Here is a 22,521-nt window from a genome sequence, read left to right as displayed (position 1 = left end):
ATGTGCCTTTTTTCATACTCTCAACCTCATGACCGGGGTTTGAACGCACCCCACTCTTTTTCTGCTTATAAATCCGGTCTTACGATCCTAAACTGACTTTATCCTACACCATTTTCTTCGTTTTTTTATAACGAAAAGAATGATGTACGATAAAACTAATTTCAATTGAATTTATATATAAAAAAATCCGTCGATAATCAGTCGATAATGTCGCTTGTTAGGACGGGAGCGTAGTTTGAAGTTCGCGTGGGGTGTGCTCACACCCCAGTCATGCGTTCTAGGGTTAATTATTATTCAAAAATACGTTTATTTTAATCACTCAAGGTTGATAGCAAATTTATTCTCGGTTATTGAAAATTGCCTTGAAATAAAGACAAAGTTTGGCAACGTTGCGTAATTTCTTCGTACTCAGCTGTTGGGTTGGATGCAGTGAGCCCTGTGCCTCTGTGTACGTGTTACTTGTTTCGCCCGACGTTTTTGGAGGTTATTATGTCAACGATTGTCTGTCAAGAAATGGCTCCCGTTGGTGTCGTAGTTGCAGCGTTGTCGCATTTCTACGCCGCAGTCTCAGTTAACCCGATATGATCGTGATGCAGTCACAGCTTCGGTGATTTCTTGTCATTCAAGTCGCTAAACTATTTGTTCTTTTCAGTTAAATCATTCTATGTATCGTCCTGATCCGAAGTGTCGTTTTTCAAATGAATTTCTTCATTGATAAGAGCGATGTAAGCAAAAAAGTGTGAAGGTTACGACTTCGTCCCATTTTGCCGATGCAATGAAATGACATTTTTACGCAATTTCGGCATTTAATTTCTCCAAAATGAGTTCGGTAACCTCAGCTTTTCTTGAAACAGTACATTCTGGAGATATTCATCAATGAATAGGAACATTTTTATAGACATCTATTCGCCTCAAAAATTTTAAGTAACAACTTTAATCTTTCAGCTTGTCGACTTTAGCGGCAATTTTAGGGCCTTTGAAAAGCACTGCGGCTCAAAGCTCAACATTTTTTAAACAAAAAATGTGATTTTTGTGAATTTGAGAAAATTTCTTTATTTCGGGTGAGTTTTTATTGTTTTTTTTGTTATTTTTTTTTTTTATAAATTCAAATCCTTATGAATCTCTGTTACTTAATTAAAGTTATTGCAGTTTTTCGTTAGTCTGACGCGCCAGTGTGAAATTATCACTCGGTTATTGAGCGTAATTCATCCGAAAGCTTGGGGTTAAAAACTTCTATTTGGACAGCTTTTTGAATAAATTGTTTGGCCTTCGATCAAAGATGTAATTTCATTTTTTCCTATCAAAGGAGCGTTCAAGGCCGAAGCCTCCTCAAAATCTCATCAGCACAGCTGGCACATGTCAAATGATGTACAAGAATTTGGACGAATTTGAAGAATTCGTAAGATTGTAGGGGAAAAAGCGTTCTTCTGAAAAAATCTGAATCTGTAAATATGCATTGAAACTTACCTTCGATAAGTTGATCGAGCATCGCGTAAATGTGAGAACTGGCTTCGTCGGTCATCACCCAGCCGCCGGTAGTCATTTCGAGACGACCTTCTTTGACGAGTCGCTTGACGACCATTTTCTTGGTCGGATGAGCACTGTAACAAGCGCGTAACATTTTTTTTTTTTTTATTTCTTTCCTCGTACTCCCTTAAGGATAATGAGTGCGGTGTATCCAACACCGGAACGTAGCGAAGTAGCGGAAAGAGGCAAATAAGAGAAGTCAAATGGTAAAAGCCGCGTATATACAAGATAAGAATCGCGATAGCGAGCGAGTTAAAGCAGAGCACGCGAATCGCACCGAAGAGTCCATCCCGCGCACGGTTACGCGGCCGCTTTCTTTTTCTCTTCTTTTCTTAATCGCACCCGAGAATTCTTTTGTTTTCTGTACCCGCTTGAAAGAGCTTCCGCTCTTTTTTCTTCTTCCTCCTTTTACGTTTGTCTCCAAACTTCCTGAAGGCTACTCAGTGTTTTCTCGCGCACACACACGAGCTTTTATTCAGTTGTTTTTTCCTGATAAGGAAAATAATGTACGCGGAGCCAATTGGACGTGCTGGATGAGTCTTGTTTTCTAAATACACTCGAGCAGAGCCCGATGCATTTGAATATTTTAAGCAAAAGTTGTTTCTTGCATTCGATAAATTTGCAAAATTCTCAATCGATAACCGGGCGATTTTTTAAATCTTTGGACAGTTTTTAAGGGCGTTCCCGGCCGAATTCTGCAGCTACGCGGAAATTTGTCTCTTCATAAAAGTATGCAAAAACTGGAGAATCTCATAGAAACTCGACTTTTTTCTCCATTTAATAAGGCCGATTCACGTTTAAATTTCAGTTTAAAACAAGAAATTCATAATTTCGTGGAATTATTGATGCTGAAAACCTTTTTTCGAAGCTTCTTCCATTTTAGAAGTTCCAAAAAAAAAATACGATCTAATTAAATCTCTGGTGCCTGGATATGTTTTTTCGACTCAAGATAGTTTATTTAAAAACAATTTTCTTAAGAAAGTCTTGAAATTAACAAAAAGTTTAAATGGGTAGTCGACTGACAGCATGGCAAAATTTTGAGGGTTTGTCTTATTGGTTATTTAGATAAACGTGTTTAAATATGAAGAAAAACAAAGTTTATGAAAAAGTACACAATACAATGAAGTATGTAGTAAAAGTTTTTAACCTCACATTTGATTATTTCGTAATTTTGTTTCTTCTTGGCTTGGGTCACTCTTGTCATAGCCTTCTGTCTTTTTATTCATACTTTTTTCTCGATCCATTTCCCTCTGTGTTGACCCTTTGCGCTCTCCAATGCGATTTTTTACATAGAAAACTATAGTACTTTCACCAGGGACGAATAAAATTTCAGGATCAGTCAGTGATGGATCCCCGATTAATTAATGCTTTGTAATTTCATTCGTCAGAAAATAAGCAGAAAAAATTTATTTACAATTTTGAATTAATAATTCTGACATCAATTTAGAGTGATAATATTTTCAATTAGGAAGTAAAAATCGACGCAATTTAGACATCCATAAAATACGATTCTACAGGCACGATCTACCTTAATATAATCAATTAACGTTTAAATTTCAGCCTAAAACAAACAAACCATAACCCCAGAAAACTGCTGGAAAACTCTTTGAATTTAGCCTCATTTAATTTACAAGTTGCAAGAACGTACGATCCAAAAATGTCTGGTACCTGAGCACGTTTTCTCGACTCAACAAAATCAATTTACGCTTGAATTTACGTTCAAAATAAAAAACTGATAACTTTAGAGAATTATTGATACTGAAAACCTTTTTTCAAAGCTTCGTCCAATTTAGAAGTTCCAAGAAAATACGATCCAATAAAATGTCCGTTACCTTAACACGTTTATCAACTTTTAAGCAAAAAATATGGAGAAAAAACTGGTAGCAACATACGTCGTTAATTTTCAAGCGCTCTTTAAACACTGGCAGGGAATACACCGTACTTGGTTAATTTTATTCGATGCGCGTACGTTTATAGCAGTCGATTGTTAAGGAGTTGCGAAATATCAGTGATATATTCGAAGCACTATAAATAGATGAGTATTTCAGTGGGAGTTGGAAAGGTAACGCGAATACTTCGGCCGGCAGGTCCGTTAATAGCCGCTTTTACGAGAATCCCTTCTGCGTTACGTGCGCGATCGAAGGGAGAGTAAACGATGTGCTCGCTCGCTGTGCCTCCTTCATGCCCACCGCATTGAGACTCGTTAAATACCTTCGCGGTGGTTTGTTTTTCCAAGTTTTTTTTTGTTCTTTCCTCTGTCTTCCATCCTCCCTACTTCACTTGTCACTAAAATTTCGTCCTAGAACACGTCATTTTTTCTTCCCCTGACATAGAATTCCCCCGGCCGGAGGGCACTCTAGAATATTACAGTTCGCGTGTGTTCCCAGTTTATCGTATGCTTCGACGGTGTGAAAAATCGTTTTGCAGTTTTCGCACATTGAGCGGTAGAGTTGAGGGAGCGTTCGGAGTTCGCGGCAGTGAAAACAGTACGTAATAGTCTGACGGGTTTCCAAATCTTTCCAAACGGCGGGAGACTGCAGGGGGAAGAAAGGGAGGGAGGTCGCGGGAACGAAAATGATGCGGGACGTCAAAGAATCGCTTTGAGGAGCTGCGCTCGGAGTCTGAAAGCTGTGAATTAAGGGATACATGGAAATTCGTATTTACGAACGCTCAGGGGTTAGGGTCGACGTTGGTCGGACTTGGGGAGCAAATATCCACAGCGAAGGCGTCGACTACCGCGACGTTGGCTCTGCCCAGTAGTAATTCCCGGTTATCCAAAAAACCACTGCTTTCCTCGAGCATATTTGCCAATTTTTTCAATATTAGCCTCAAAGAATCTGAGACCTGATGAAACGATAATGGGGAATGATATAATTAAAAACGTACCTTTCCCACCAGAGGGACAGGAACGAAACTTCGCTCCAGATGAAAGTCATGTTCGGCCACTGTTGGAGTTTCGTTACCATGTTGTTGAGGATGCCTCTCGTAGAGCTGTGGAAATATTGTTCGAAGGTTTTGAGCCATCCTGGATCGGTGTGACTGTGGGGCATGAGGATGACCTGAAACAAAGGGGGAAAAACGATGTAGACTCGAAGTGAATGACGCTGAAGTTTCCAACGTTCAACGAAATGGTCTAAAAAAACTCTCAAATAATTCCAGTAAATCTCCAATTTTGTTCCCTGCCGAATTTCCAATTCGTCATATTTCAAGCCACATCAATAATTCGTGAAATAAAAAAATAATGAATTATAAATATTTTTTTCGTTCATTTCGTTGAACTCCATCGTTGCAAACTTCAGCGTCGTCGAAGTGATTGATTTGACAGTAAAATTAATTTGTGCCCTGCTCGAGGCGGGGGAAGTCAAAGGTTGTCGGGGCTTTCGGAATCTAATCTCAGAGATCGTCGACTCTATCGGAGTCGGTGCAGCAGGTTAAATAATGTACGTGTACATAATCATTTGTTTGGGAATTCATCAGTGTAAACGCTTCAAGAGACTCAGGGGGGGCTTAAGACGATCCAAGAGGAATGGAAAGCGGTGGAAGGTCGAGGGTTTCTCTTCCGTGCAACGTTAATTATGAGAAGGGGGCGAATGCGCCTTAGAATGGGGCGCGGCGGCCCTAATAAGCCGAGGCAAAGTTGGTGACACACGGACCTCTGGTGCTGGTGCTACTGGCGTTGACTCAACGAGGAGGCAAGACAACGACGAAGCAGACGATCCTCAACGACGGCTTATTGCTATGCACAAGACACAGCCTCCTCCTCGGTCGTGGCAACCCTTTAATACAGAGACTCTCTTGCACGAAGCCAGCATTCTCCCGACAAACCTCTCTCACCCTTAAGAATAGACTGACTCGCCGGAGCCCGGCCGTCCCAAGACTCCGTATGTACCAAATAACTTTTCCCTCTGTCTCCCACTTTTCTATTTCCACCCTCCCTCAACGCCTCTCCTTCGCTTATTACCCGACTTGGAAAAAGACTTTCTTCTTGGAGGCCCTGCCCTCTCACTGGCAACTTCTCTCCTCCAAATATCTCGGGATCCTCTTGCAACAATATTCGTCTAAACTTTACCGGCCACTTGACTTTCGAGTTAACTTACGAATTACGATGCTCATGAGAACCCCCGCGCCGCAACGCTTAACCCTTCCTTTCTCTCTCCCCCTTGTTAGCCTGTGTATATTAAGACATTGAACCTTTATCAAAGATCTTTATTAAGGTAGTTTACCAAATAATTTTCCCCTTATTTGGACTAAATGTTTAGCCTCCCATTGTCTCCCAAATGAGTTTCGTTGCACGGAAACTTCGTACATTCAACATTTTCTGCTCAATGGATTTTTCAGCAACAATGTCATCGCTATAAAATCATAGAAGCCCAAGTTATCGAAGTTTCGAGCGAACAAAAATGTCAAATCTTTCAATGAATTCCTGAATCATTTGATGAGCAATCGTGTTGGAAGAATCGTTGAAAAAAACAACGGATTCGTTGTCGACAGAAATTTGAGAATTTCCTCAACTTTCTACAACATTGAAAAATAAAATTTTTTTTTTTTAAATAATATTAAAAAGAGGTATTCGCGTGGCTCATATTTTTTCATTCGTATCTCGTGTGGTTTGACAGAGAGAAAAAATAATGGAGCACGAAGCACAGAAGGGGGTAGCATCTTGAAGTTATTAGGCTCACCGGAAATGAGTTTCCCGAGGAGGAAGATACAGGACCAGCGTTAGATTGAGGCGCTCTACGGTGTGTATATAAAAGAGCGATCTCGAAATTAGTTACGAGTGTGTGCTGGTGTACTCCAGACGATGGAGGGACCGGCGTCTCCGTGCGACATCGAGAGCTCTCCGGCGCGAGACAACGTCCGGGAGATGGCACTAAAATGTACTCGTCGCGTCAGTTGCGTCGACCAGAAAAGTAAAAAAAAAATAAAAAATAAAAAATACAAAAAAAATTGAGTAGATACGTACGAAAATGCTCGCCTCAGAAACAGAGTGTAGCAAAGCTTCATTTTCCATATTAAAAGAAATTGCTGTGCGCGCACGTCTCTCAAATTATTTCTTATCTCGCGGTAACACACATTGTGACTTGAATTTTTTTTTCCTCGGATTTCTTGAAGCGAGTGACGAATCCGGAGCACACTGGCCCTTGCGATTCGAGCGAGCCTCGATCTTATTCCGTTTTTATATTTCACTCCAGGATATTTTACATCGTCAAGAAAAAAAAAACGAATACTATTGAGAAAACGCGAGTATCAGTTGTTTAAATAAATAAAAAACAAAAATAAAAATAAAAAAAAAAAAAAAACAAAATTTGTAACCGTGAACAGAATAATTGAGGGGAAAAACGAAAATGGAAGCTGAGACAAAAATTTAACTAGATTTCGCAACCCTCGCTCGTGGATATTTTGTTTTTCCCAGAAGCGCGAAAGAATTGAGAATAAAATCGTCACAAACGTTCGGAAAATTGGTGGATTTCTTCATCACTCACATCTCCGTGTTCTCGATTGTGTAAAAGAAAGGAAAAACAGAGAAACGTAATACGCCTAATACGTACGTGGCTTTAGGTATATTTGTAGATTATTTCATAAACAATCAAATCACTCAGAGCAGACGGTCGAATGTCCTTAACGCAATACTCTCATACCTATAGATTGAGGATCCTTCATTATCTTCCATTTTCATTCTATTGTTCGAGTTCACCAGTGCAGAAGGTTTTGTTCGCCACGCTATTCGTAGCCGACTCGTTATTCACAGTCCATCTGCCGGACCGCGCGCGCGAGAGAGTTGGACCGGATTAATTGATTTTCATCGGTTAATGAAGATCAGGAGAATAATGAAAAGAGAAGAGGGAGTGAACAAAAAGATGAGAATAGAGTTGGACGGAGGGAGATGAGTCTCGTCCCGGCGTTAAGGGGGTCTCCACCCTTTTTCCATTCTTCCGTTTCTGCTATCGATTCCCATAAAAATAGGCTCACACCCGAGTGATCCGCGTGTTTCAATTCCCCGAGCAATGAATCCTCATTCCACATTTCAAATGAAAGGAGGAACAAAAAAACAGAGGAAAAGTATTACTTTCGTTCCTTTCATTATTTTCCATCACGATAAAGAACCTTAAGGGAAGGCGCACGAGCAGCGTCGATTCACGGCCTGTCTCCAGTCTCTGTTTTTGCAAATTTCTCCTTCAGTGAACATAAACACGTCAATATTCTCGAATCATGGAAGCTAACGAGGTGAAACTGCGGCGCGTTGTCGGCGGAGCAGAGACGCGCGCGGGGCAATGAGCTCTGGAAAGTCTGGCTACGAGGGGGGGGGGGGGGGGGGGGGGGGGCGAGGTGTAATATTACGATGAAAAGTTACTCGCCCGGGAAAATCTCGTACACATATAATCACGCGCAGAGGCTACAGCCTACTCAGCTGCATTAAGCCGACGAATATACGAGGTGGAGCGGAAAATCAGAGCAGGAGCGAGCGACCGCGTGCCCGGCTCCGGATGAAGAACAGCATCGCTTCGAATACATTAGCCGCTTAAATTCAAGCCGTGTGGTACGTGAATTTAGAGGCACACCTTTATTTCTCACATCGTGCGTCCTCCAGCGTCGTAAGACGCTGGAGTTTGCAGCGTCGGAGTGCAACGAAATGGGCGAAAAAGGGATTTGCAATTCCCCAATTATTTATTTTTCACGAATCATCGGTGTAGGCTGAAAAGCTAAAAATTTCAAATGCGGCCGCAGGAGCAAACTGAAGATTCCCTGGAATTATTCGAGTTCTGTTGCATTAGTTCGTCGTGCCCCAACCTTGCAAACTTCACCCCCGTCATCTTCTCCTCCGACGAAATAAAGCTGCTCGCCCGCAGAGAGCGCGGGACAAATTCGTAGCGGGCTGCTCCCCCGCTACGCTGCTTCGGAGCCGAACAAAGTGAGTGAACTTTTCGGAGGTGAAAAACGCATCGCTGCGCATCCCACTCGTGCAAACTTCGCTCTCTGTAAATTCGTGACCGCACTTACGGCGCTGGCCGCAGCATTGTATCCGGATGTATGTTCCGAAATGCGCGAGCGTATCCACATGCCAACGGAACCATTGTACATCGGCGAGTGTACTCAAACAGTCCAGCCGGCTCACTATACGATCCTCTCGCCGTGCGCCCAACAATAGGCCACCATGAGTGAGAGCATTGTTGGACTCGGCAGACTCCATATATCTTCAACTAACAGGGCTTTTTAGCTATGGGCGTGTTTGCAGGTCACCGCGACGCGGAGGAGAGACTGCGCGCGAGATTACTACGATCTGATAAGTCGCGAGCATACGTTACATTTTACAGGGCAACTGTCAAGCTTTTAGAAGCTCGAGGCTATTACAATTTCCTTATTCTGTGCATGGAATATTTATGGGATCCTATAAACCGTACGAACTACTGTCTTTCGCATCGCGAAAATACATTGCGTTTGGGAGACAACAAAACCGCCTTAAAAACTCAGTTTCTCCCGGTTCGCTTGTTCCCACGCAATAATAGCTTCGGAAAATACTCTCTGTATTTAGACATCAGAAAGCTGCAAGAGGTTTAACTCTCCGAATGTTTCGCCCAAGTTACGAACCGTGGATGCAACTACCGTTACCAATTGCGGCTTTACCGTAGAGTGAACTCGGAGGTTTGCGTGAAATTTCGCAAGAGCCATATCCAAGTTGGAACTCGTTACTTTTTCCTCTTATCGGACAGCTTTTGCTTTACTTTTTTTTCTTGTTTTTTTTTTTGTTTTTTTTTCTCTCTTTTGTCGTTCACAGTCTCGCGATTATAGCGTTGTTGAGAGACTCGGGAGACGACTGGAGCTTTGAAATAATTCGTAACGCGGCGCGCGGAGAGTCAAGATTGTTTTGTAGGGAGTTGTGATAAGCGAAGAGGCTTCATTCCACACGTGGATTTGTCCGTGATCAGAGACGCTCCAAGTAAATGGGTGGTTAACCGCTATGATTAACGAGCAGAACGATCACAATTGTTGTGTGTGTAGGAAAATAAAATAAAAAGGGTTTCGAGGAGCCCCATGGGGGAAAAGTATCGAAAGTTTTTTGCTCCTGCCCGAAAGATAATTCGTACACGGCGAGAGTTGGGTCAAGATGCCGGTAGGAAGGATCAGGATTTGATTTAGATAAGCCTCTGAGCTCTTTTGGGAGCTTACCGGTTTTACAAGCCGTCTGTTTTATCCCGTGGGAGAGGAACGAGCACACGGAACACAGAGAGAGAAAACGACGGAGCTGGAAAGGTGGAAAGAGAGGGAGCCTAGCGCAGAGTTATAGAACAAGGTGGGCTGAGCAGGCTCACACGTATATATACACGCGTGTCTGTATATAAAACAGAGTAAAAAGATGGAAGAGGATAAATATAGATGGGGGAAAACGAGAAAACGGAGAAAACAGAGAGGCATGCTCCGAATATTCGCTGACTCGTGACGCGAAGGCGATTCGCTCGGGGGCGAATGAAGAGAGTACGTGGCAAATCGTCTCGGAGGTTTTCGCAACCATCCTTCGTCCCCTCGTCCAACATTTGCGAGTGACCGGGCCAGGGATCCTTCACTCTTTACCTCTACCTCAAGCAGTTTTACTTTCATCTCAATTTCGCCTCTCCAGACTCAACGGGATCATCGAGCTCGCGGGAAACGGGAGGATAAATGTGGCGGAACGATGACGCTTTTTTGCGCGCACATGCGCGCACTGAGAAAAAACTGAAAAATTGAGATAACTTAACGAAAGGTGATTTGAAACATGTTTTCAGTTGTTAATGAACAAAAGTTACATGAATGTTGATCTGCCACATGATAGCGAATAAACTTCCATATTTATTAAATCAACAAAATGTAACTTCGTTAATATTTGTTGAGATAAACAAATATTTGTTTATATAACCAAATTTTTTGTTGCTTTTGCAATTTAAATTAATCAAATTTATCGTTTTCGTTCAGCAACTTTGTTTTTGTATTGATTCACTATTTCTTTGAATACACAAATTCATTTATTTGTCACAATGATACTGTTTAATTAATTCGAAAGGGTACATATAAAGGAACATTTCGTTGAAGCAAATAAAAAGCATATTATTGCAAATAAATGGTGTTAGTTGTTTCAACTAAATGATATCCTTAGAGTATTTTAATCGATTAAACTGCAAGACATTTTTCTAATTTAGTTGAATCAACTACGAAATTCGTTATTCAACAAAAAAAAAAGTTGAATCTAATAAATTTCCTTTAAAGATTTGGTTCATCGAAAGAATTTTTTTTCTCAGTAGGGTGACACGAAGTGGAGAACATTTTGTATTTCAGGCCAGAGTCATCAGACAACGCGGTTCCGGAGGCGCGAAGAGCTTTACTCGGATTCAAATATCAGAGAATGCACATTATATTTTGAAAGGCTCCTGCCCTCATATGCGTTCGAATGTTCGGCTCGATCCTCCCTCGCAGGGAAAGCCGCAGGAGGAAGGAAGACCGAGCAACAGAACGGCCGAGAGAGCGAGGGGAGAGAGATGAAGAGAGGAAGAGGAAAGGACAAGCTCTTACCGCGATTCACGATGCCTTCACCGCTCGCCTGGGTACTAACTCACGAGCTTTTTACGAGAGGCCAAGAAAGAGATAGAGATGAGGGAAGAAGGAGAGCTTCCAGCTCGCTAGTAACCCTCGTAAATTTTCTAACGTGCGGCTGCTGCTACTGCTGCTGCTGCTGCTGCTGCTGCACAGCTCTCCGCAGTGGTAACGTCGAGCTACGATAGTTCTCCTATATATGCAGTCACGTAGGTTCCTCGGACGAGAATGTACTGAGAGAGGAAAGAACCGAGAGAGGGAGAGTGCACACAGGGAGTCCTGCAACCACCAGGGAATTACGAGAGGAAGGGCACAGTGAACCTCGTCGTTCGTAAAACGAGGTTTCCTCGACTTTGCCCTTTCTCCACAAACTCTTTCCTTCGCCCGATCCCCCCCGTCCCCAGCCCTCTATTCGCGCTTCTATTTCACCATCCTCACTTTCTCGTTTTCCAACTCACCTAAGTGATTTACCTTCGAATATTCAAAATCGCTTCGAACGATTCTCCTGGCCGGATTCATCGAGTATCACTCCTTAATGCTCTGGTAAATAGAGAGAAAATCGAAGGGATTTCCTACGTTGAAAATAACGATGCGGGGGATTCTAGGAAATCGAGAATATTGTATTTCTCGTTTGGTACGTGAGCGAGGCTTTTGGTCGAACGAAGAAAAACCGACGGACTTTGAAATACTGAGAATACTGAATTTTGTTTTTTTATTTCATATTCCTCGAGTCACTCGATCCAGAAATATTGCTTCAAGGAGTCAGCAATTTACTTCGTGCAAACTTCACCCGGGTGAAAACTTCCTCAAAATTAGTATCGTTGCAAGATTATTCAAGTTTCGTATTTTTTCCATCGCCCTCGAATCGCGTTTGAATTCCAGTACACGGGGGGAATACTGTTTTCTGACTTTATTAGAAATTCACGCACTGCTCTCGAACAAAAGTTCTTCCATAGAAAAGAGAATATCCGAGAAGCACAGCGGAGTCCGCCACGAGGTGCTCGTGCTAATATTTTACACTCCATGGCAAACTTATATAACCAGAACAGACAATCTCTGCTGCGGTGGGGAGCGACAGCGTTGATTAATTTTAGGAGCCTTCTTCGCTCAGACAAAACTTGCCTACGGTAATCGCATCGTTTTTTTTTTAATCAATTTGTACAGCTGCAATCAAGTCGAACGAAAATTCGTCCTTTTGTTCCACATTTCACGTTACGTCAGTAACGTAACACCGGAAAAAAGTTATCGTTGTTCGACGAAAATGACAAATTTTCGTCACTTGCATGAAATTCCACTCGGCGCACCAAAATCAGACAGTTTTGCTCAAATATTGTTCTGTTTCAGAGCAAAGGCCCGATAGCTTCTTTAGTGATACTTTGACGAAAAAAATGAACTGAAAATAGTCCGTTCGATGGAAAACTCGCATTTTTCGTTGATGAATAAGTAAAAATGTTGAACGAATCAGGATAACGAATTATTTCGTTCTGCATGCACTGCACTTCGTAGTTTGGTAACTTTTCAATAATTTTTTCAATTTTTTTCTCATTATTCTGTTCGTGAATCGTCCTGACAGAAAGTTTTGTTTTTTTCCTTTTTTTAAATTGTATTTTCCTTCACAAGAAGGATCTGGACGATCGGTTAAAAATTTGGATAGCACATCGAATAAAAATGAAAAAATGCGCAATTTAAGCTCGAAGTAAATCGTAAAATTTGACATCTCGTTCTGTAAAATCTTTGAACTCACTTGAATTTCTTGCTTGAAATAGAACGAGAGTTGGGACTAATTTTCTACTCGATAACGTGAGATTTGTATAGTGGCTGAGGGAATCGTGCTGACCATTAGCACCGAATGTCATTATCGCAGTTGCAGGGTGTCTCCGATGACTCGGAGAATAACTCTGTCGAGGATAAATTCGAGAGGAAAGTGGAGAATCGTGAGCGCTATGATTTATTATAGTCGATTAAGGGCTGATATAACGTTTCGTTTGCCATTATACGAGTTTCCTGTTCGATGGTTTTTTCGCTTCGTCGAATCTGTCTCGGTGTGTTCACCCTTGTTACATCGGGGATTCTCGTGCTCTTTACCTTTCGTTACACAGTGCTCGCACAGTGTGTTTCTCGTGTAATTTATATAGCGCGGGGAATCGGATGTCCCATCGAGGACTGCGACTTTATCACGTTGCCTAACTTTAGAATCGCGCGCGTCGCGCTCGTATTCTCGCGTACAACCACAAAAGGAGAATAACGAGGGGTATGAGGCGGCGCATTCCCTCGATTTGGTACTTTTGAGTTTCATCCGATCTCCTGACTCGAATAAGATCCTAGATCTTCGTGTCTCATTAAACTCTACGTTTGCTATATACGTTTTGAATTTATACGGGTCGCTCGATCTCCAGGCGTTCGCTATTTCAGTGCTTTTACTTCGCGAGCGTCTTCTTTTATACGAAAATTAGCACACAACAAGAAAACACGTATCGCAGCTAAAATTTCTACGACTTAGTCAATCGTCAGCATTTCGTAAGGATTTCTTCGTCGTCCAAAGTCCGAAAAGATTTTTTTCCAATCACGAGTACCACGAATTCAATGAAGTAAGAATACGAATAAGAAAAAGTATATCCTCGATTCGAAATTTCGAGCCTTTTTAAAGGCTTCACTTCATTTTTGCCTGAGCTCACTTGATGATACTATAATCGTCCTATTCGAGTAGCCTAGGTCCTACTTCGATTGCATTTAAATCCACAGAGCGCATGTATGTTCTCTCATTCACAAAACAACACGATTTTTGTGTGGCAAAAATCAGCCAGAGGGCTACGGATGGAGCCCTCTCGCGCCAGCGGAGCGCCTAAAAGCCTCTCAATCTTTCTATTCCCTTTCAGGGGAAATTTCATTAATAAAGAAGCACACGAATTATTGCTCAACAATCGAGAATATTTCTTTCATCGAAGTTTGCTTTTGCGAGGCCTCGTCTAGCTTTTACTAGTTCGAGATTAAATATTTTAAAATTCAACTGTCATCATAAAAAAACATTATTAATAAATGGCTCCATTGATGTGTGTTGCCTACGAGGGTGGATATATCAATGTACGTGCTCGCACGTATATACGTAAACGTGGCATCTACTAAGAAAGTCACATCGACGTCCCATTTAGCTCCTGGAAGTGTAAAAAGGTAAATTTGTCCCCGTATTGGGCGTTAAGTGGGGTTCATTTTACATTATTTTATCTCTTTCTGTAGTGTCTTTATTTCCCACCGGAGCAGGAGCATAAAAATAGGGTAAAAGACTGGAGTCTTCACTAGAGATGGGGGGAAAATTTTTCTGTTCTTTGGATGGAAAATGAGGAAAGTTTGGCACGGATTTTCCCATACGAAAGCTGGAGAACTTGATACTTATGTGAGGATAAATTCTACTTCGTTTTACGTAGTCAAATAAACGAGAATAAGATGAACTACAAAAGTAGGGGAAAAATGTAATGGCTTCGAAATACGGTGGGCTTCTTTGTTTAAAGTTTAAATATCACGAGTATATAAACTTCACTCTGCAACGGTGTTAAAATATTGAAAGAATTGTCAAATTGGACTTACCTTCAAGCGTGGCCTGGTTGAATCCTTTCGAAGTTCGAGGTATCGTGCTTCAAAGCTATCGTCCCAATACTCTCGACTCCTCATCCAGGAAGGCTGCAACAGAAAGAATAAAAAATGAGATCGTAGGGGTGGTGTACACGCGAGAAGAATTGATGAAATTTTTGTTCATCGAGTGAGGAAAAGATGGTATTTGTTTGATAAGGAAACTAGGAGGATAACGTCGATGCTGAATGTCGTATTGAAGTTCGTTGAAGCTCGAATTCCATGGCGAGTACGATGCATACTTTCATTTTGTAAAGTATGCATAGAGCGTGCCTCGAAATACGATCGTTTACTTCCACCACGAAATTCTCCAAGCCGCAGAGAGAGGTCGGGGTGAGAAAATCTCATCCGCGTATAACTCTGGCGATTTGGGGGTTGCGCGCACGTACGTGAGTCCTTGTATACTCGCGAGCGAGTTTCGAAAGCTTTCCGGACGATTTGCGGCTCCGGTGCCTGAGAAATTTGATAATGGACGAGACAGCCGACCGGACAATGGAGAATTTCTAGGATGGTTATTTTCCCTCTTGCTCTTTCCTGCCTCTCGTCTCTCTCTCCCTTGGATTTTCTAGCATCAAATGAATTCCCCGGTGACCAATCGTCGGGGCTCTCTGAGACTTCGTACTTCTGACCGCGCAGTACCAGCAGCGAAATTAAGCTGTTAACGGGGGATTTTGAGCTGCACGAAAGCAGGAGGTCGCTCTTTTATTTTCTCTTCCCTCTTTGTTCAGGGCTGAAGGAATTTCCTCGAGAAAATTCAAGATGCATATCACTCGCGTTGCCTGCTTCCTTAATCTACTCCCTGCCTCGTAAATCATCTCGGAAAAGCTTTTTTCCCTCAGACTAACTTTAATTTCAATTGTAAATGGAGCACATGCGCGGTTTACCGCAGACAAAAACATTTCAGCTCTTTCTCCTAACGATTATCCGCATTCGTATACCGCGAAACGTCTCGAGAGTTATTCTTACGTCCTGACAATCCCGATTAAGATTGTTGCTCAACATTTTTGAGGTCAATAGATGTCTATAAATATGTTTCTACTTATTGATGAAGATCTCCTGAATGTACTGTTTCAAGAAAAACTGAGGTTATCGAACTCATTTTAGAGAAATTAAATGTCCAAGTTGACTAAAAATGTCATTTCATTGCATCCCTCAAATGGGACGAAGTCGTAACCTTCACACTTTTTGCTCACTCTTATCAATGAAGAAATTCATTTGATAAACGACACTTCGGGTCAGGACGATACATAGAATGATTTAACTGAAAAGAGCAAATAGTTTACCGTCTTAAATGACAAGAAATCACCGAAAATGTGACTGCATCACGATCATATCGGGTTAAGGAAGTTGAGGCTGCACAGTCACTTTTTTTACCCAAAAGTGATGACCTGTACCTTTCAAAAGTTAGGCCAGTTTACAGTTTGGCAATGTTGCATACACTTTAAAGAAAATTTGGGGATAAAAAGACGAAAAATTGGTGAAAGCTCAGTCGAAAACACGAACGGTGACGATCCTAGCCTCAAAAAACTGCACCGGAAACAGATTATTATTAATACAATCTCAGCAAATCTCCTAATGAATCTGAAAAAAATTGACATTATTCAGCAGGCCTTGCTCATGTTGCCCAAAAAATTTCATATTTTTAGCATCATTTTTAACAGAGATATCACTGAATGTGTCTTGACTTCCATAAGATTACATGTTATTTGGCCCAAATTGTTATTGATTTTTTTCAGCAACGACGCTCCTAAACTGTCTGAAAATTTAACTGATTTTTTTTTACACTTCACTTTATAAGATGCAATCGGTTTAAAAGCGATAACATCATTTTCATTCTAAGCGGCGTAGAAATGTGGCAACGTTACAACTACGACACCAACGGGAGCCATTTCTTGACAGGCAGTCGTTGACATAATAACCTCCAAAAACGTCGGGTGAAACAAGTAACACGTACACAGAGGCACAGGGCTCACTGCATCCAACCCAACAGCTGAGTACGAAGAAATTACGCAACGTTGCCAAACTTTGTCTTTATTTCAAGGCAATTTTCAATAACCGAGAATAAATTTTTTATCAACCTTGAGTGATTAAAATAAACGTATTTTTGAATAATAATTAATATTATCATTCACACACTTGAAAATTTTCGCATTGTTCATCCGATTGAATAGTAATCATTCAGTATCTATAAGCTGGCATTGTTGACGTCACTCAATGTATTAGCATGGAGTTTCGTCTCTCACTCCCACCTTATAAATATTAATAACCCAAAAATAGTTGGCTTAAAGAGCAAAAATATCGAAACTGAGACATATTCGGACGCTAGCGTGAAACTCGAACACTCTAAGATTATAAGTAACCACACGTTGATATTCGTGCAACCCTTCAAATAGCTTTTACTACACAGTGCTATAACTTAATCGTTTCGGACTATTGATTAATCCCAGTTTCACAAAGTTTGTAACCAAGCCGTTACATTATTAGGCCAAACGAAATGTATACCCGTGTATCCGCACACTGTTTCACGATATCGGGATGTGTATATTAAGCACAATAATGCATAGATACAGAGAACAAGGAGTGCGAGGTGCAAAGGTCATATAGCTTTACGAGCTCGGACGTGTACGTTACGCCAGTTTGTTTGCCAGTAGTCGATAAGCAAATATAGTTTAGGGCTTCGCAAAGAGGAAGAGAATCCGAGCATACCGAAGAGGTAGGACCTGCTCCGACGTTCCTGAGGAAAGATGGAGAGAAGCCAAGAGAGAGAGAGGGAGAGCAAGAACGTAGCGAGGGGGGAGTACGCTCCAGACAAACTTCTGTTTAATAGTCCGGACTTTAGGCAAAGCGAAAGACCCGAGGGTGTGTAAGCCTCCGGGTCATACAGGCGCGCAAGCCAGGAGCGCTTGTACTTTGCTTCTGGTTGCTTCTGCTCGTCGCCCTGCTACAAATTGTCTTATTACGTACCGCGGGCTTGGAAATCCGGCTTCTTCGTCGCGACGTACACAGCGCTTGTACGTAAATACATGTATCCATTGAAGGAAGGAGAAGACGTTACAGATATCCTGACGTATGCGTCCGGGTTCCCGCTCTCCTCGTACAGTCACTTCTTTCGTGTGTATGTGACTCGCATCGAGAGGGTCGTTTCCGCGTCACGAACACGTGAATTTGTAGCTCGTATATAGGAGATATGCATCAAGCTATTTCTACAAGTCGAGTCGACATTAATTGTTCTATATGACAGGCAAAACATCGCGGACTATAAATCACTGTATTACGGTATAAGGAAACTCGGGGCAAGGTGGCTCCGACGAATTCTCTTCATTACTTCTGGAACTAACCAAAGTATGAAAATAAGAGCGACATTGTTTCGTTAAGGAGGGGTTCTGCTTTAGAAGGTTAAAAAAACGTGCTGAAAATATAGAATTTCGCAATTTTTTCGGGGTTTTGTAGAGGCCCGTAGGGAAGGAAAATATATGAGAATGGAAAAAATTTTGGAATTTGTAGCTCTACACATTGTAGACGGCTGAGAAACTTTGACGGTGAGACTTGGCGCACAAACCGTGTACAAATTGGTATTTCTGACATTAAAAAAGTTGTTGTACTTTTGAAATATCCTTGAAACGATATCAAAAAGTTCGCTATGGTGAGGTATTTCCGTCCATCCTAAAAACATTGCCGAAAACAATCGATTTTATTGACTTTCTAAAGCAGGACCCCCCTTAATACTTATCGATGCGTCAGCATCAAGTCGCGTATCACAGAATGTTGTTTCGTTGATCGTGATAAGAAATCTGCGTCCTCCTTGTGTCGAAAGCTCCACGCCGGGACAATCGATCGAATAAATTCGCAATTTGCCGAGGATTTTCCGCCGTTCGTTCGCATTGGTCATCCTGCTTGGGTTTTCGAGAGATTTTTTCAAATCTCTTGGAAGCTTCGCCGAAGCAAAAGCGACAGGTTTGCCTGACCGCGAAACCGAGGAGGCTGGGAAATAATGGAAGGAAGCCACACAGAATTGGGACAATTTGAGGGGCATTAGTTCGAGGGTTTTACGAGTCTTCGATCTCGTGGACGTTATTGGTTGTGTATTTCCAAGCACTGGAATAAAACTTGAGCGTCAGTTGCTCGCTTTTTCGTTGCAGTTTGACTTATTCGGTTATTTTATCTGAAAAGCGAGCGCACTAGTAAGAAGCCTGAGTGAGAAAGCCGATTGGAGAGACTTTTTCAAGCTCCTCGTATACGAGTCTGGGATTTATTACTCGTAGAATATACTCGCGACACACCGACGAGTTGAGCATGGTCAGGTGGACAGGAGAGGGGATAAATGTATGGAAATGGATTCTGTCGTACATGCAGCCCAAAGGACCAAACTTGCGTAAAGGGGTTTGGAAATAGAAAGCCGAGAATGAGGGGAGTGAGAAAACGTCTGAGCAGGCCAGTCAAGTGTCTAGCGGTGCAAAGAGGCGAAAAGGTCTAACACAGAAACATCCACGTATATAAAGATCGAAAGCTCGAGTCTAAGGCGCATTTGCAGTGAACGCTTTCTGCAGCGCGGGGTTCACACTGCCGCGTGAAAACGGTTCTCGCAGCGAGAGCTCGCTACTGAATTAAGGTCGAGCCCGGATCAGGCTGGGTCTGCGAACTTGGCCTTTTTTTTATTCTTACCCTATTTCCCTTACTCTTTTTTTCAACATAAATCTTTGTCGCTATAATTCCACCACGGTATGACTCGAAACTATTTCACTTTACGTAACCCCCATAATTTTTCAACTCACTGAATAATTTAACTTTTTCAAGCTTAGTACGCCCCCTGCTCGGAATTATCCTTATTCTGTTGAATTTCAAGCTTTTTTCAGTTTTATTTTTTTTTATTTTTTTTTTTTATTTTTTATTGAAACTATTCATTGGGGCTTTCCGAATCAAAGAGATTGCGTCGTCGAATCCAATCGCAGGTGTGAATGTCGTGAGTTTAAATATAAAATTATGTAGAAAGTGAAATTGAAGAAGCTCCAAGGGATGAGAGTGGGAAACAAAAAATTTCTCAATCGAACCAAATCTATTTGGTTGCCCAGAAATTCGGTGCCCTCGATAAAGGATGCTGTGAAAGAAATGCGGGTCAAAATGCGCTCTCGAAAGCACCCTTTGTGAAGGTTGTTTGCTTTTAATTATCCAACTTCCGGTACACGTGCGCTGCTATAATATTCCGAAAAATTTTCATCCACGGGTAATTAATGGCAGCGTCTACTTTGCTGAAATTTGTTATTCTTAATAAAAGCTCAATATGCTGTAAAACGTGCGAAAAGAATGAAAGCGTGAGAGCAAACGAAGTTTTTTCATTTTTTTCGCGTCATATGAGCCCGTGCATCCCGTACAGGCTACCGAAAGTTTTTCTTCTTCCGGTATATTCACCGAACGAGCGGGAAATGAAATATTCGAGGGTGTTCATATCGCGGCTATGAGCACCCTCAAGCTCGTTCCTTTTTTCCATTTCGAAAGCCGTTTTTTCTCAAGCCAGAGAGTCGCCTTTAAGGTGGTCGAGGAGGCAGTTTTAAAAAAATACAAGCAAAGGATGGCGTCGAGTGCGTCGAAGTGAATTTACAATTTCTTCACGAATCGAGATTCCTAAATAACTTTTTACGTTTCAGCATTTTCTAAACATAACTCGCAAAATGAACATTTTCTAACCACTTTTATGCCCGTTTTTTTTTCATTTCTAATGCTCGATTCTAATGGAGCCTCATTAAACTTAAAAAAAGCAAATAAAAGAGATTTGCAAGTCTTACGCTATGTTGGCCTCCAGCATGTAAACCTGTGCAATTTAACTTTACGATATATCCGAGAAATGGGGTTGTAAGCAATAGGACGACATTGGTGGGGTTGAGTTTCAGATGCAAGCAGAGAAGGAGAGAGAAAGAGAGCGCGAGAGGCTGAAGCGAAAGTTTCACAATCTTAGCGAGCTTTTCGGGCCGAAGTGGAAAGCGCGAGAACGAGCAAGCGTTAACAGGAGTTAACGTTCATGGCCCCTCTTTGCGATAATGTTCGCTCTGTCGTATTTAAAGGGGTATTTCCTCGTATACATTACTATTTATTTATACTCATTGGGAAGCATCTGAGCGAACATTATTCGAATGAGAAATCATCGGGAATCGCTTCATTAAAAAATCGTGGTGAATTTCAAAACGAGCAACACCAATACTCGTTTCTCGTAATGAAAAAAAAATTAAACTTGAGTAGAAAATAATCGTGAACACTTTCAAATAGTTCATTTTCATTCCACTGATACGAATAAGCCTCTATTTTTCGATTTTAAAGTAGTTAGCCGTTTCATAAAATACGGTGAAGGTCCACTTTTTTGCGGTAAATGATAGTCTAGGGTCCCCTGATAACGATAAGCACAGTTCTGGGGCCTCTTACGGGACAAAATTTTAAATTATTTCATTTACAAGAGTTTTTAACACGCTAAAAAAAATATTATGTTACGGGGCTTTTAAGAAAGAAAACATAAAAAAACTTTAGTTTTTGACGTGTCGAAAGCGCATGTCAGTCATTACGTTGGACTGCTCGTAACAGCTGATTGAACTTCGGGCAAATTCGGGAATCCCGGGAATTTCATCAAATTTATTTTTGAGACTGACTCACGTGCTTTTATTCGTCTAGTAGCTTCGCTTTTTTTTTAATGAATTGATCATTCCTTTTTCTCGGTGGCATTACACGGATATAAACTTTCTTTCGCGCAATAAAAATGGTCCCTAGGTTATGTGTATTTCAAATGTCACCGGTATCGACTCGATCATTACTATAGTCGAGTTGAAGTATAAATTTGATATTTTATGATATTTTTAAAGCATTTTATTACATTCTTATGATAAGAATATTCTCAATGTAAGTGTTCATTAATTTTATTTATAATTTAGACTTAAGATTAATCAACATAAAGTGGTTGCAAAACTTGACTAGTCACAGAGTGGCCGCGAACTACTTTAAAATAGTATGAATAGATCCTATCGAGTTAAAAGGAGAATGAAAAAGTTTTGCCGCTCCTTTCACGTCCGCCGTTCACCAGATTCTCCTCGCAATTGTCTACCACACCGAGGTGTGAAATATCGCGTAGCACTTTAATATCGAAGCTCTGAACACTACAAAGGATATCAATAATTCATTATTTCGCTTTTAATTAATTCAAAAGTGTTCGTACATTTATGAAACGATAAGAGACATCGATTCGAGAAGGGACCGTGCGCAGCGTTAACAATGCCACTACGCGGCTAATTCCAAAACTTCCTAGGTGCAATTTAGAGCAGGCGCATATGCGGGAATTATTAATTTTCGCATTATTTAACGGAATGAAATTATTATTTTTCATCATGTCACGATCGAGAAAATATTATTCGAGGGTGCTCTAATGCACAATTTCGACGTCGAGACGTTGAACTATCAGTAAAATTTTATTGTTTCCCGCAAAGCACAGTGCGAATTCTCCATAGAAAAGGGAGAAACAGGCCAAATGGATCAAAAGGTTAAACTCTGTCAAAATTCCTCCACTAAACTTTCTGTTTCGACGACGTTTAAAACGTCATTCGAATCAAACAGTTTTTTTCCTTTTACGTCATTTTGGTCTCGAATACGATCGTTTTTGATCGAACGAAAACCGTATTTTATTATTTTTAACATTATTTTTTTCCGATATTTTAATTTTTTTCAATATTTTCACAGTCAAAATAGCAAAATAGCACGGTCCCTACCAAAAATGAAGATTCTGAAGCGAGTTTCTTCCTTTTTATACACGCCAAATTCCTCGCTCGACACGTTTTC

The 22,521-nt window shown here is 41.2% G+C and overlaps 1 protein-coding gene across 2 annotated transcripts in view; it reads right to left on the bottom strand.

Moving 5' to 3' along the window:
- alpha-Man-IIb (alpha-Mannosidase class II b) overlaps window positions 1-22,521 on the bottom strand; it is a 176,558-nt gene that overhangs the window by 35,214 nt on the left and 118,823 nt on the right. For both annotated transcript variants that reach the window (XM_043433123.1, XM_043433122.1), the window contains exons 3-5: window positions 14,671-14,763; window positions 4,414-4,586; window positions 1,468-1,601 (exon numbers count right to left, since the gene is read on the bottom strand). In XM_043433123.1, coding sequence (XP_043289058.1) covers window positions 1,468-1,601; window positions 4,414-4,586; window positions 14,671-14,763 — 400 coding nt within the window. The remainder of the gene's footprint in view (window positions 1-1,467; window positions 1,602-4,413; window positions 4,587-14,670; window positions 14,764-22,521) is intronic.

The sequence above is a fragment of the Venturia canescens genome, chromosome 1 (genome assembly GCF_019457755.1).
Source record: "Venturia canescens isolate UGA chromosome 1, ASM1945775v1, whole genome shotgun sequence".
Lineage (NCBI taxonomy): Eukaryota > Metazoa > Arthropoda > Insecta > Hymenoptera > Ichneumonidae > Venturia > Venturia canescens.
Note: the sequence above shows the minus strand (reverse complement) of the source record. Positions and strands in the feature narration are given on the sequence as shown.